The 14,846-nt window shown below is 42.3% G+C and overlaps 1 protein-coding gene across 1 annotated transcript in view; it reads right to left on the minus strand.

The window, feature by feature from the left end:
* The window catches only part of LOC105529802 (zinc finger protein 92-like), a 31,673-nt gene extending 19,639 nt beyond the window's left edge, over nucleotides 1–12,034 (minus strand). The window contains 1 exon segment of the mRNA XM_011967045.1: nucleotides 11,841–12,034. Coding sequence (XP_011822435.1) covers nucleotides 11,841–11,843 — 3 coding nt within the window. The 5' untranslated portion in view covers nucleotides 11,844–12,034.
* Between the last annotated feature and the right edge of the window lie 2,812 nt (nucleotides 12,035–14,846).

Here is a 14,846-nt window from a genome sequence, read left to right on the forward strand (position 1 = left end):
AGCCCAACTCATTCACAGACTTCTGACACAGACACACAAAGCATTCAAGAGAAAAACAGCTCTCAGTCTGAGAAAGAGTACATTGAGAGAAAAAACGAAGTTAAAAGCATCTTAAGGCTGGGTGTGGTGGCTCACCTCTGTAATCCCAACACTTTGGGAGGCCAAAGTGGGTGAATCACGAGGTCAAGAGATCAAGACCATCCTGGCCAACATGGTGAAACCACATCCCTACTAAAAACACAAAAATTAGCTGTGTGTGGTGGCATGTGCCTGTAGTCCCAGCTACTCGGGAGGCTGAGGCAGGAGAACCACCTGAACCTGGGAGGCAGAGGTTGCAGTAAGCCAAGATAGTGCCATTGCACTTCCAGCCTGGTGACAGAGCAAGATTCCATCTCAAAACAAACAAACAAACAAAAAATCTTAAGAAAGAACTCAGATAAAAGATTGATCAAGTCAGTCAGAAAATATTCCCCTAAAACACATTTCTCTGTAAACAGCCAAAGTGCACAGCTACCCTCAGCATGAGAAACATGAGCATTATAAAGAAAGGGGGCATATTCTCAGCAAAATTTTATAAGGTTTCTTTTCCATCTCTGCTGCTCTCTCATCTCCTAGCCATTGGATGGGGGTCCTATACTGAAATACATCTGACAGTTTCCACCAGAATTTTTTGACAAAGAATTGGAATCTTTTATTCTTTCTGGATCCACTAAATAAAAAGTAGGGTAACAGGGTTTCTACTGATATGTTTAGTAGAATGTTTACAGTTTTTATACTTTTATGATTTTAAAAACAAACAATAAGAAGAGATTTTAAGGACCTTCAGAGCAGTATATATTCTGTCTAAACTCAATGAATGTTTTAAAGTTATAAAACAGGCATCACCAAGCTGTATTTTTGCATTGAAGGAGATGTGACTATAAAGTAGGGAGAATTATTTTTGTAGATAGACCCATTCTCTTTATCTAATAGTCATAATTTAGTCAGTGAAGAGACAACATCTGGGGTAACAACTACGGAAGAGATGCTCAGCTTTGTGAGTTTTGTGCCAGGCATTTTTGCTGAAAATGGAGATGGCAGCAAGTGTGAATCTGGAGGAATACTGAAGTCTTAAGAGTAGGTGGAGGAAGAAGGGTCAGACTCCTACCAGAATAGTCCCTGTGGAGACAGGCATATCAGAGCTCAGGGTTTGAAAGTGGGCCTGAATAAGGGTCCTGCTAGATAAGCTGCAGATGGAAGCTGAGCAGTTACCAACTGCTAATGTGCCAAGTATACCAAGCACAGCATGTGTTCTGTATAGGAGCATTATTTTAAACAATGTTCTACTATCATCTACCAAAATAATTGTGGTAAAAGTATAGTAGCTTATTTTTTTTCTTTTATGTCAGCAATATTTTAAAATATTGATCTGTTTATCTTATATTTTTGTGGATAAATGTGGTATTTGCCTCATGATTGTAAGCCACTGAGAGTGCACTGAACCTATTCACACGTCTTTAAGATGCTTTGCTATGTTAAAATTTTAGGAGAGAAAAACGCAAGTGAGTAACAATTTAATAGGCATTTATTTATTTTGGAGTTGAATTCTGTAATTTGAAAAAGTTCAGTAATGCAAAGTGATCTGTAAGAAAAAAAAAGAATTGGAATCTGATTTAGTTCATATAGTAAAATATATCTCAGCTTGCAACATGGCTAACTAAAGAGCTATTATGTTTGTTGGGTGCCCACATCACCTTTATTTGTCCTGTAACAGCAGCATTCCAATTTACTGAAATGGAAAACACTAAAATCATGCTCATTTGTAATTATCCCTATGGGATAAATTAGTAAGTCTGTCATGCCAGTATCTACTATAAAGATTTGGTAGTGGATTTTCTTTGGATATCAGATGTAAATAAGTATAAATATTTTAATATTTATATATTAAAGTCATAAGGTATGTAGAAGTCATAAGGTATGTAGAAGTCATAAGGTATGTAGAAGTTTTAAAAATTGTCTGTAAACATAATTCAATTAAAACACTTTATATTTTAAAAGTATAAATAACAGGCTGGGTGTGGTGGCTCACGCCTGTAATTCCAGCACTTTGGGAGGCCGAGGCAGGTAGGTCACCTAAGGTCAGGAGTTCAAGACTAGCCTGGCCAACATGGCAAAACCCCATTTCTACTAAAAATATAAAAATTAGCCAGGCATGGTGGTGGGTGCCTGTAATCCCAGGTACTAAGGAGGCTGAGGCAGGAGAATCACTTGAACCCAGGAGGCAGAGGTTGCAGTGAGCTGAGATCGTACCACAGCACTCCAGCCTGGGCGACACTCCATCTCAAAAGAAAAAAAAAAGTATAAACAACAATATTAACAAGGGATTCATTTCAAGTAAATACTGTGGCCTTAAATTCATACTATGTAGAAAATACTGTTTAATTTACATGAATGCATTTATCTACAAACATTATGCATAACTATGCTAATTGTTCTGAAGTAATAAATAGAAAGCAAAATATAACTACAGACTCCACTATTCATACACTGAACCGTGCTTTTGCAGTGTAAGTACTTTAGCCTGAAAATACTAGATAATTACCTTGGATAATCAGTTTTTTGTCAAAATTACTCACTATCTTTTAGTCTTTATCATTCTGTATTGCTGAATTTAATGCCATCTTTGTGCTCGACTCTTCTGTAATCCTAAAATGAACTTAAACCTAAACAGGTCTGTGTCTACTTTTTTATTTTTTTTTTGAGACACAGTCTCGCTCTATCACCCAGGCTGGCGTGCAGTGGCAGATCTCAGCTCACAGCAACCTCCACCTCCCGGGTTCAAGCGATTCTTCTGCCTCAGCCTCCTGAGTAGTCGAGATTACAGGCGCACGCCACCTCGCCCGGCTAATTTTTGTATTTTTAGTAGAGACAGGGTTTCACCATGTTGGTCAGGCTGGTCTCGGACTCCTGACCCCATGATCCTCCCACCTCGGCCTCCCAAAGTGCTGGCATTACAGGCATGAGCCACTGCGCCTGGCCCTGTGTCTACTTTAAAACACTAAAAGTGAAAAAAAATAAACTTTTGCCAAAGCAAAAATAAAGCAATGAATTCGAAATCCTAAAGACAATTTTGAGTCAAAAAGAATAACAAAAAGCTTATTTGGCTGTTAATATAATTCACATATATTTCAAAAGAACAAAAAAAAAGTAAATTTAAATGCTTTTAAGAAGAGATGAGCAAAATACTTTCTTTTATTTTCAGGTAGAAGAATTAAGCCTCTTCTTTCTAATTCATATTTTCTCCTACAACAGCCAGGTCTCTGGACATGTTCTTAATCTCTTCAACATCTGATTTTCAGTAGACACTGGCTTTAGGAATCTAAGGTCTTGGGCATACTGTATGCACTTGAAAGAATGTTTATGGGGGAAAACAGTGGAAGAGAGAAAGGTGTTATAAAAAATTCATGAGTGCAGATGAATAAAGCAAGTTCTTAGAGACCTAAGAAGAGACTTAAGACTCTGACACAGTAATATTGGGAGACTACAACACCTCACAGACACATGGTGAAACCCCATCTCTACTAAAACTACAAAAAATTAGCCAGGCATGGCAGCACGCACCTGTAATCCTAGCTACTTGGGAGGCTGAGGCAGGAAAGTCACTTGAACCTGGGAGGCAGAGATTGCAGTGAGCCGAGATCATGCCACCGCATTCCAGCCTGGGCAACAGGAGTGAAACTCCATCTCAAAAAAATAGAAAGCAAAAAATATTAAAATTGCCAAACTGCCCAAAGAAATTTACAAATCGAACGCTCTTTCTATCAAACTACCAACAACATTCTTGAGAACTGAAAAAACTTGTTTTTAATTTATACAGAACCAAAAAAGAGCCCAAATAGCAAAGGCAACCCTAAGCAAAAAGAACAAAGCTGGAAGCATCACATTACCGGACTTCAAACTATACTATAGGGCTACAGTAACCACAGCAACATGATACTAGCACAAAAACAGGCTCAGAGACCAATGCAACAGAATAGAGAGCCCAGCAACAATATGGCACACCTACAATCACCTTATTTTTGACAAAGCTGACAAAAGAAATGTAGGGGAGATTCCCTATTTAATAAATGGTGTTGTAATAACTAGCTAGCACTATGTAAAAGATTAAAACTCGACTCCCTGCTTACACTATATCCAAAAATAAACATAAGATAAATTAAGGACTTAAATGTAAAACTTAAAATTATAAAATACCCTGGAAGATAACCTAGGAAATACAATTCTAGACATAGAAACGGCCAACGATATTATGAAGAAGATACCAAAAGCAATCACCACAAAACCAAAATTAGGTAAATGGGACCAAATTAAACTAAAAAGCATCTTCACAGAAAACAAAAACAAAAACCCCAAGAAACTATCAACAGAGTAAACAACCTAGAGAATAAAGAAAAATATTTGCAAACTATGCTTCTGACAAAGATCTAATATCCAGAATCCATAAGGAACTTAAGCAAGTTTACAAAAAAAAAAAACCTTATTAAAAAGTAGGCAAAGGACATAAACACATGCTTTTCAAGAGAAAACAGTTGGGTGTGGTGCCTCACGCCTGTAATCCTAGCACTCTGGGAGGCTGAGGCGGGCAGATCACAAGGTTAGGAGTTCGAGACCAGCCTGGCCAATATGGTGAAACCCCATCTCTACCAAAAAAAAAAAAATTCCAAAAATTAGTCGAGCATGGTGGGGCGTGCCTGTAATCCCAGCTACTTGGGAGGCTGAGGGAGGAGAACTGCTTGAACCCAGGAGGTGGAGGTTGCAGTGAGCCGAGATCGTGCCACTGCACTCCAGCCTGGGTGACAGAGCGAGACTCCATCTCAAAAAAAAAAGAAAAAACAGAAAGCATACATGTGGCTAACAAGCATATTTAAAAATTGCTCATCACTAATCATTAGAGAAATGCAAACAAACAAAAAAAAAACAAAACACCACAATGAGATACCATCTCACACCAGTAAGAATGGCAATTACTAAAAAAGTCAAAAAATAATAGATGTGCTGGCAAAGTTGCAGGGTAAAGAGAATGCTTATACTCTGCTGGTGGGAATGTAAATTAGTTCAACCATTGTGAAAAGCAGTGTGACAATTCCTTACAAAACTAAAAACAGAATTACCATTTGACCCACCTCCTAATTAGGTATATATCCAAAGAATATAAATTATTCTATCATAAAGACCCATGCACATGCATGTTCATTGAAGCACTATTTGTAGTACCAAAGACATGGAATTAACCTAAATACCCTCAATGGTAAGCTAAAGAAAATACATTATGGTTGGGCACAGTGGTTCATGCCTGTAATCCCAGCACTTTGGCAGGGTGAGGCAGGTGGACTGCATGAGCTCAGGAGTTGGAGAGCAGCCTGGGAAACATGGCAAAACCCCATTTCTACAAAAAATACAAAAAGAAAAGTTAGCCAGGCGTGGTGGTGCATGCTGTAGTCCCAGCTACTTGGGGGGCGTAGGTAGAACTGCTTGAGCCCGGAAGATTGAGATTGAGGCTGCAGTGAGCCAAGATCACGCCACTGCACTCCAGCCTGGGCGACAGAGTGAGACCCTGTCTTCAGAAATAAATAAAATAAAGATTTAATAAAAACAAAATATGGCACATAAAAATAATGGAATATTGTATGGCCATAAAACAAGAACAAGATCATTTTCTTTGCAGCAACATGGATGGAGCTGGAGACCATTATCCTCAGAAAACTAATGCAGAAACAGAAAACGAAATGCATGCTATCATTTATAAGAAAGAGCTAAATAATAACACATGGAGACAATAAGAGGAACAACAGACAACACTGAGGCCTAGTTGAGGGTAGAGGATGGGAGGACAAAGAGGATCAGGAAAAAAAAAATACCCATTTGGTTCTACGCTTAGTACCTCAGAGACAAAATAATCTACACCAAACACCCACAACACAATTTTGCCTATAGAACAATCCCGCATGTGTACCCCCAAACCAAAAATAAAAGAGAAAAGATCCATGGGTGGGGGAAGAGTGCAATGTAGGTGGAAGGACTGGTTTGTGCTACAGATAGTGGCCCAGGTGGGGCTGTCCTCTGATGTATTTGTGTCCATGCAGGCAGATGAGATTATGAACAGGTGGTGCAGAATGCAGAACCCCAGGCTGAGGGAAAAAGCAGGTTGCTGCTGCAGATTCAGTGTCTGGAGATGGGGATATGCCAGGACACTTGTAGACAATTTTGTGGGCAAGAAACAGGTTCAAAAATGCTGCGGTGAAATTCCTGAGAGTGGTGCCTAGTCCTGGGAGGAGTGTGTGCACATCAATGTCTGGTGAGTATGTTTGTGAGTGGATGGGAATCATGCGGTGGCAGCTGTGGGGAAAGGATGTCTGTTATCAGAGCTTCTTTCCTCTAAGTTTTCAGTCCTCTCTCACCATGGCAGGAGACCTGGAATCCTAGGACAATGGGCAGTGTGACAGCCTGTGTACAGGAGAGCAGAGCCTCCCATTCCCAGACACCCAGAGTTCCATTCCAGGTCAGACCTCTGTGATATCTTTCTTCTGTCCCCAAATCTACAGATTGGTGAACACCAAGCAATTCTCCAACACCAACTCATTTTCTAACATTTGAATTCTGACACTATCCAGAGTCAGCACAGACCCTGATTCAGGGCTCAGTCCCACAACATTGTCCTCACTGCAGATGTCAGTCACAAACCTCATGGGTCCATCTGTTCTTCTTAGCTACTGCTTAAAAACTGAGGACTCCCATAACCTCCCTCCAGTTCAATAATTTGATACAGCTGCTCACAGAACTCAGCAAAACACTGTAGTTATGTTGACCAGTTTATTATAAATGATACAACCTGGGAAAAGTCAAATGGAAAAAATGTATAGGACAGAAAAAAGATGTAGGGAAAAATGAAGCACACAGATAATCATGGTAAACAGCTGTGATTAATAAAATTCTCCATCCTTTGTGTTCCCCAGGAACAGTTTATGGAAAGAACCACCCTTACCATTATGACTTAGATGGTACACTCTTTTCTTACATACCACATAGTCAGATAAAGACTGCACATTTTATTTTTCTCATTAAAAAAAAATCAGCTGAATTTGGCTTCAGTGGTCAAAAGAAAAATACTTTTTTTTTTTTTTGTGAGACGGAGTCTTGCTCTATCACCCAAGCTGGAGTGCAGTGGCGCCACTCGGCTCACCGCAAGCTCCACCTCCCAGGTTCACACCATTCTCCTGCCTCAGCCTCCTGAGTAGCTGGGACCACAGTGGCCCACCACTACACCCGGCTAATTTTTTGTATTTTTAGTAGAGACGGGGTTTCACCATGTTAGCCAGGATGGTCTCGATCTGCTGACCTCGTGACCCGCCGGCCTCAGCCTCCCAAAGTACTGGGATTACAGGCGTGAGCCACCACGCCCGGCCAAATATACTTCTTAATCAAACCTTACTTATCTCCTTCCCACCAACTCCTGCACTTTGAGCTACCTTCAGTTTGAGCCAACATACAACCCCACTTTATGTCCCCCCTAAGAACATACTGACTTCAGGGTAAAACATTCTCTTATCTAAAATCTGATTTTTTTTTTTTTTTTTTTTTGGAGAGAGAGTCTTGCTCTGTCACCCAGGCTGGAGTGCAGTGATGCTCAGTTCCCTGAAACCTCCATCTCCTGGGTTCAAGGGGTTCTCCTGCCTCAGCCTCCTAAGTAACTGGGATTACAGTCGTCCACCACCACACCCAGCTGAGTTTTGTCTTCCAAAGTGCTGGGATTACAGGTGTGAATCACCATGCCAGGCCTAAAGTTTGATTCCCTCTATTTACAGTTCCCCGCCCACCTTCTTTCTAATCTTGTTTGCTCTTCCCTATGAAAGAAAGCCCTTGTCTGCCTAAACTTTGCAGTCCTTAAAGATCTTATAGTTGGTACTTCCTCCTGCCGCAATTCTCCTTTGGAATTCAAATGTTCTTACATAATTCTAACTTTGTTTTATTTCAGAAAGTAACTGCCAGGCTGGGCACGCATGCCTGTAATCCCAACACTTTGGAAGGCCGAGGTGGGTGGATCAGGTGGTCAAGAGATGGACACCATCTTGACCAACATGGTGAAATCCCGTCTCTGCTAAAAATACAAAAATTAGCTGGGTATGGTGGCACCTGCCTGTAGTCCCAGCTACTCAGGAGGCTGACGCAGGAGAATCACTTGAACCTGGGATGCAGAGGCTGCAGTGAGTCTAAATTGCACCACTGCACTCCAGCCTGGCAACAGAGCAAGACTCCATCTCAAAAAAAAAAAAAAAAAGAGTAACTGCCTCAAAATAAACTACCTCTAGAAACTGCCTCAAAACAATGACAGCTTTATCTTCAGTAAGACCCTCCCAATCCCCTTCCACCTTAATGTTAACTCCATCTGCCTGTGGGTCCCCAGCTTTCCAGGGCTCTGTAGCTTCTCTCAGTATAAAGGCTTCTTCCATGGCTGGGGTGAGCAGACTGGGACATCTGCAGGGGAGGCTTCCCAAAAAGAACCTAACTGGGCCTTTAATAACCTCCTTTTGCAGGCTCAATAACAGCCATAGCTTGGAGTCACTGGGCTGAAACTTTAATTTCCATGTTAGAGTCACTCTCTTGGTTTTTGAAACTAAGTGTCTGAAAAATCCAGCAAAATTACTCAAACACAGTATAAATATGAGTGAAGGAAATTTTAAGGTGCTTACATTTCACACCTCAATAAGAAAAGCAAAAGTATCTATTACCTTCAGACAACAGATTTATTATTTTATTATTTCCATTAAAAATCATGTAGTCATATGGGAATACTTTTAGTAGGTACTAAGTTTAATCTCATAAAATTTAGCGTGCAACTCAGAAATCAAGATTAGATGGTACAGAACGGACATATTCACTGTAACAAATTTACTCTGCAAAGTGAATCTATGTAACTCACCAATTATCTACCACATTTTCTTGTGGAAATGTATTCATTTTCTACAGCCAAAATGGAAGAGAGATTATCCCTATTCTTTTCCTTGGTAGCATTCTAAAAGCTAAGCCTTAGAATTATGTTTGTAATTACCCAGCCATAAAAAACACAAGTGGGCTAGGCGTGGTGGCTCACAACTGTAATCCCAGCTCTTTGGGAAGCCAAGGTGGGCAGATCACGAGGTCAGGAGTTCGAGACCAACCTGACCAACATGTTGAAATCCCGTCTCTACCAAAAATACAAAAATTACCTGGGTATGGTGGCATGCACCTGTAATCTCAGCTACTCAGGAGGCTGAGGCAGCAAAATCGCTTGAACCTGCGAGGCAGAGGTCGCAGTGAGGCGAGATCACACCACTGCACTCCAGCCTGGGTGACAGAGCAACAGTCTGTCTCAAACAACAACAACAACAAGTGAGAAAATTCCTAAATTCATTCTGGGAAAAAAGAAAAAGGTAAAAGAATTTTTAACAAATGGAATATGTGATTAGATATTAATTTTTTTCCTGAAACTCACCTCTTTTATGCCCTTTGTAAATATGCCTTACCTTTCAAGCTCTAATAAAATGAAAGTCAAAATAAGTAAAAAAAATCTTTTCAAGATGACAAACCCAGGAAGTGGCAGTGCTGATCAGAACACAGATTTGTCAGCAGGCATGGTGTCTCATGCCTGTAATCCTAGCACTTTGGGAGGCCAAGGCAGGAGGATTGTCTGAGCTCAGGAGTTCAAGACCAGCCTGGGCAACACAGTGAAACCCAGTCTCTACTAAAATACAAAAAACTAGCCGGGCGTGGTTGTGCGTGCCTGTAATTCCAGCTACTCAGGAGGCTGAGGCAGGAGAATCATTTGAATCCGGAAGGCAGAGGCTGTAGTGAGCTGAGACCACGCCACTGCACTCCAGCCTGGGCAATAGAAGGAGACTCAGTAACCACCCTCTCAGAAGACACTATACCCCAGGTGTATTTTACTTTGCAAGTTCTTGTACCCTCTCACTGGGGTCAAGTTTTTTGTTCGTTTGTTTGAGACAGTCTGGAGGCTGGAGTGCAGCGGCATGATCTCAGCTCACTGGAATCTCCCCCTCCTGGGTTCAAGCGATTTCCCTGCCTCAGCCTCCTGAGTAGCTGGGATTACAGGCATGCACCACCACGCCTGGCTTATTTTATTATTTGTATTTTAGTAGAGGCGGGCTTTCACCATATTGGCCAGGATGGTCTCGATCTCCAGGACGGGTTTTGTTGTATCTTTTGGAATACTTTTTTTTTTTTTTTCTTTCACAAATCTTACAGAATCCTGGGGACAGAAATAATTTTGGTGTTTTCCTCCCAATACCAGTATCTGATGGGCTGACCAGCAATGTTTCTCCAAGAAATGAAAGCTGGGTAGAGTGAAGACAATCTTTATATCTCAAGAAGTATGCTTTTCAAAGGAAGAGTAGCCCAGGAGATGCCTCTCGGTCCCAGGGCATCCACCTGCTCCCTTGAGAGGCTACATTCCATACTTCAGGTTGTTCTACGAGAGAAAATGACCCAGGAGCTGATATTTACTAGACGCTCTAGCAAACATTGCCATGGAAGGTATCTTGCCCCAGACAGTACTGAAAAATAACTGAAGGGTGGCTGAGAACACATCACCACCTAAAGTTTCCAAAGGGAAAGCAATCATGACCCAAAAACATTCTGATAAGATCACTGTGCCTAAGGAAGATAAAAAGAAAAGAGGCACAGAGATTTACAATACAATGTTAGCGGATTATTCTTTGCTTTCTTCTCATAGGAGATATTTACAAACAGGAAACAAATCTTTTAAAACGTGCCATCCAATGCTTTGTCAAAAGTGATTAATTAAAATATGGCATTGAAAATGTACACTAAAGAAACACAGTTGATAATGCGAATTAGGGAGGGTAAGTAGGCATTTGGGAATGTCAGAAGGACCTGGAAATTTAGTATTTTACTGCAAGCCAGAGTTAAGCTGGAGGAATGGGGGATGGGGGGTAGACTTGAGACCCTGCTTGGGACACATGTGCAAATTGCAGGGGAAAATCAGTCCCCTGTGGATGTGAAAATAATTAAGTGGCAGGCAATTAGACTGAGGTGGCTCTAGTCCCTGGGTTCCAACTTTGAAAAAATCAAACTCGAATGTATTTTTTGGCGGAGGGAAGGGAGGGTAAATAACACTGAGGGAACAAAATTCAGGCTTAACCAACTGTAAACTGACCACCTCTGACTACATGACCAGGAAATTTCCACCTTAATCATACAAATTAAAAAACGACGTAACTGTACCTAACCAATTATTAAACTTTTTTTCATCATGCATCTTATAAAAGTGTTTGCTTTAAGCCCTTCCCATGGACCGCAAACTACAAAGCATAGCTGGGTGCTCCAAATTTCCTGAATCGCTCTTTGATTAAATTCTTTAATAAAAATACCTTCACTCCCATAAATTTTTAATAGGAAAAAAGAGGACCTGGGAACCGCACAGACCAAAGCTCTTTCCATTCATAAACTCCGCACCCCGAGTCAGGATTCTCCTCTGACGATTCTCCCGTCGTCCCTGCACACTCGGCGAGAGATGCGGTTCTGCGGCTGCAGAGCTGCCCATAGAGGGCTCCAGGCCAAAGCACAGTCACTGCGCAGGGAGGAGACAGGACGCCCGGAGTCCCGGCTGTCAGCCCAGCCGCCATCTTATGGCTGAAGGAGACTGAGGGCCGAGCTGCGCCAAGGAGAACTCGGGCCGCCGATTTCGGAGCAGACGGCGGGGAGGCCCGAGGCCCGCCACAGCCACTTCCAACCGGTTCCAACCAGACCCTCCCCGTCTCTCGGGATGTCGGACCCAGCAGGCTCACCATTTCTAGGTTTCCAGGGGATCCTGGAGTCTTAGTTGTGAAGCTCCAAGTTCCTGCTGGTAACAGGGTCACATCGGTGACCCTGGACGCAGAGGAGACAGAGCAGTGAAGAGGAGACGTGGAGCGCCGGCTGCAGTAAGAGACAAAGGCCCCGCCAAATCCCGGAAGCTGTGCTGTCCGCTCCAGCTGCGTACCTGATTGGACGGTTCCCAGCCCAGCGTTCCTGATTGGGTAACGTTTAAGGCCTCCTCCCCTTCAGGCCCTGAGTGACAGGAGATGTGATCAGATGCTGGGCTGAAGGAAGAGTGACAGCCTAAGCTGTAGCCTTTTCAGACAGGGCTTCCTCCCTGAGCTGAGTCAGGCCCACCCTAGAGGGTATTTGCATTTAACCTTGTGAATAAGGCCATATGCATTTATAAATAATATATTATATGGCTATTCACAAATGCAAAGAATACCAATTATTCAAAATTTTCAGATTTTATGACCTTCCTGGCTTCTGGTTTTCTTGTTTTGTTTTTGTTTTTTGTTTTTTGAGACGGAGTCTAGCTCTGTCGACAGGCTGGAGTGCAGTGGCGCGATCTCAGCTCACTGCAACCTCTGCCTCCTGGGTTCAAGCGATTCTCCTGCCTCAGCCTCCCAAGGAGCTGAGACTACAGGCACGCACCACCACACCCAGCTAATTTTTGTATTTTTAGTAGAAACGGGGTTTCACCATGTTGGCCAGGATGGTCTTGATCTCTTGGCCTCGTGATCCACCCACCTTGGCCTCCCAAAGTGCTGGGATTACAGGCGTGAGCCACAGCGCCCAGCCGGCTTCTGGTTTTTTAAGCAGGCAGCCTGAAATTTTAAAAAGAAGGCCATCCTCTGAAATAAAATGTGGGCGACACATGAATTGTACATTTTTTAGGAGCCAAACTTTAAAAATAAATAAGAAACAGGTGGAATTGATTGTAACAATTTAACCCAATATATCTAAAACCTTATCATTTTAATATGTGCGTGATATGTAATTATTAATAAAGTATATATATTTATTTGGAACTGAATCTTTGAAATTAACTCTGTATTTTACCTTTCTAGCACACTGCAGTTCAGACCAGCCACATTCCAGGCAGCCAGTAGCCACACATGGCCAATAGCTGCCACATTGAAGTGCAGCCCTGACATCAGGACGGTGAAGGGCCTGAACATCCCTTTTCTGCCAGAAGTGAAGGGACAGCCTCTCTTTACCAACATCCTTCTTCAGTTTTGAGGATGGAACAGATAGTCACCATAGAAAGAGCAGAGGGCAGCAGGAATAAAATAACCACAGGTACACCACTGCTGGCCACCTGTTGCCCACCTTTCTTCCAGAGATCAGACAGTAAACAAAAGATGATGGGGCCACAGGAGATTAAAACTCTATATCTTCAGATCTCTCCACAGTCATCACTTCCAGTGTTTAGATATAGAGAAAATAGATTCAAGGTAAACTTATCTTGCTATTTGGCCTGGCCCTAGTGGCCAGGGTGTGTTTATCTGTTTTCTCCTGTGGTGTGGGGATTATGTGAGTACAAGTACCAATCACATGCAAACATGCCTACATATTTTTCTGCATTACTCAATATTGCTCTTACAAAACATCCAACTTTAAAGCAGAAAAAAAAAAAAAATCAGTACCTTTAGGGTGCCAACTGTTGGAATAACAACCACTAATCAACCTGCCATTAAATCCTGGCATCCTAACTGCACTGGGTGCGTGTATTAGTTAGGTATTACAGCATGACAAACCAACCAAGACTTTTTTTTTTTTAAATACGAAGTTTCGCTCTTGTTGCCCAGGCTAGAGTGCAATGGCGCAATCTCAGCTCACGGCAACCTCCGCCTCCTGGGTTCAAGCGATTCTCCTGCCTCAGCCTCCCAAGTAGCTGAGATTACAGGTATGCGCCACCACGCTCGGCTACTTTTGTATTTTTAGTAGAGTCAGGGTTTCTCCTTGTAGATCAGGCTGGTCTCAAACTCCCAACCTCAGGTGATCCACCCACCCCAACCTCCCAAAGTGCTGGGATTACAGGCATGAGCCACCGGGCCCAGCCCAGCCAAGGCTTCTTAGCTCACAATTGAAATGGTCAGTCATTTAAGCTGGGCTCAGTGGAGCAATTCTTCTGATCTCAGCTGAGCTCCTTCAGACATGTGTTATCAGCTGCTTGTTAACTAGGCAGCTGTACTTCTGGATGTGAGCTTCTGCTTCTGGAGCTGTCAACACGGACACCTTGCTTCTCCTCCCCCATGGTATGTTATCCTCCAGCTGCCTAGCATGGGCTTTTTTTCATGGAGATGGCAGCACTGTGAGAGAAAAACAGAAGCATTCAAGACTGCTAGTCCCCAAACTAGCACACTGTCATGTTCACATATTTTTACTGCCTTGAGCAAATAAGGCCAGCCAGATCTAGGTTGCAGAAAACAGATTCTGGATCTCAATGGGAACAGCTGTAAAAGTCCCTGGCAATGGGCATGGATATAGAAGGGATAAAAAATTGCTACCATTTTTGCAATCAGTATCATTCCGCCTTATTTTTTGCATATGTGGTTTATAGAACTCTTGCACATCAAGAAACTTGTCCAAAGACCCACAGCTACTAAGTGGCTGGGCTGAGATTCAGGATCAACTCTGTCTGACCCCAAAGCCCATGCACCTCCATAAATAACACTACTAAAGTAACTGCCTTAGATGCTTGAAATCCTGGAGAGTGACACTTCTAGAATAGATGCCAGATTCCTTTCGAATTTGTGACCATATAGTACTGTTTAATTATTGGTAATACTCCTCTCAAGAACTGCAGATGCACTCAGTGGCTCATATCTGTAATTTTAGCACTTTGGGAGGCTGAGGTGGGAGAATCACTTGAGCTCAGGAGTTCAAGTGCAGCATGGGCAACATAGTAAGATCCTGTCTTCATGAAAAAAGCTAAAAAATTAGCTGGGCATAATGGTATAATGGTGCATGCCTGTAGTCCCAGTCAC

Source organism: Mandrillus leucophaeus, unplaced genomic scaffold (assembly GCF_000951045.1).
Source record: "Mandrillus leucophaeus isolate KB7577 unplaced genomic scaffold, Mleu.le_1.0 Scaffold780, whole genome shotgun sequence".
NCBI lineage: Eukaryota > Metazoa > Chordata > Mammalia > Primates > Cercopithecidae > Mandrillus > Mandrillus leucophaeus.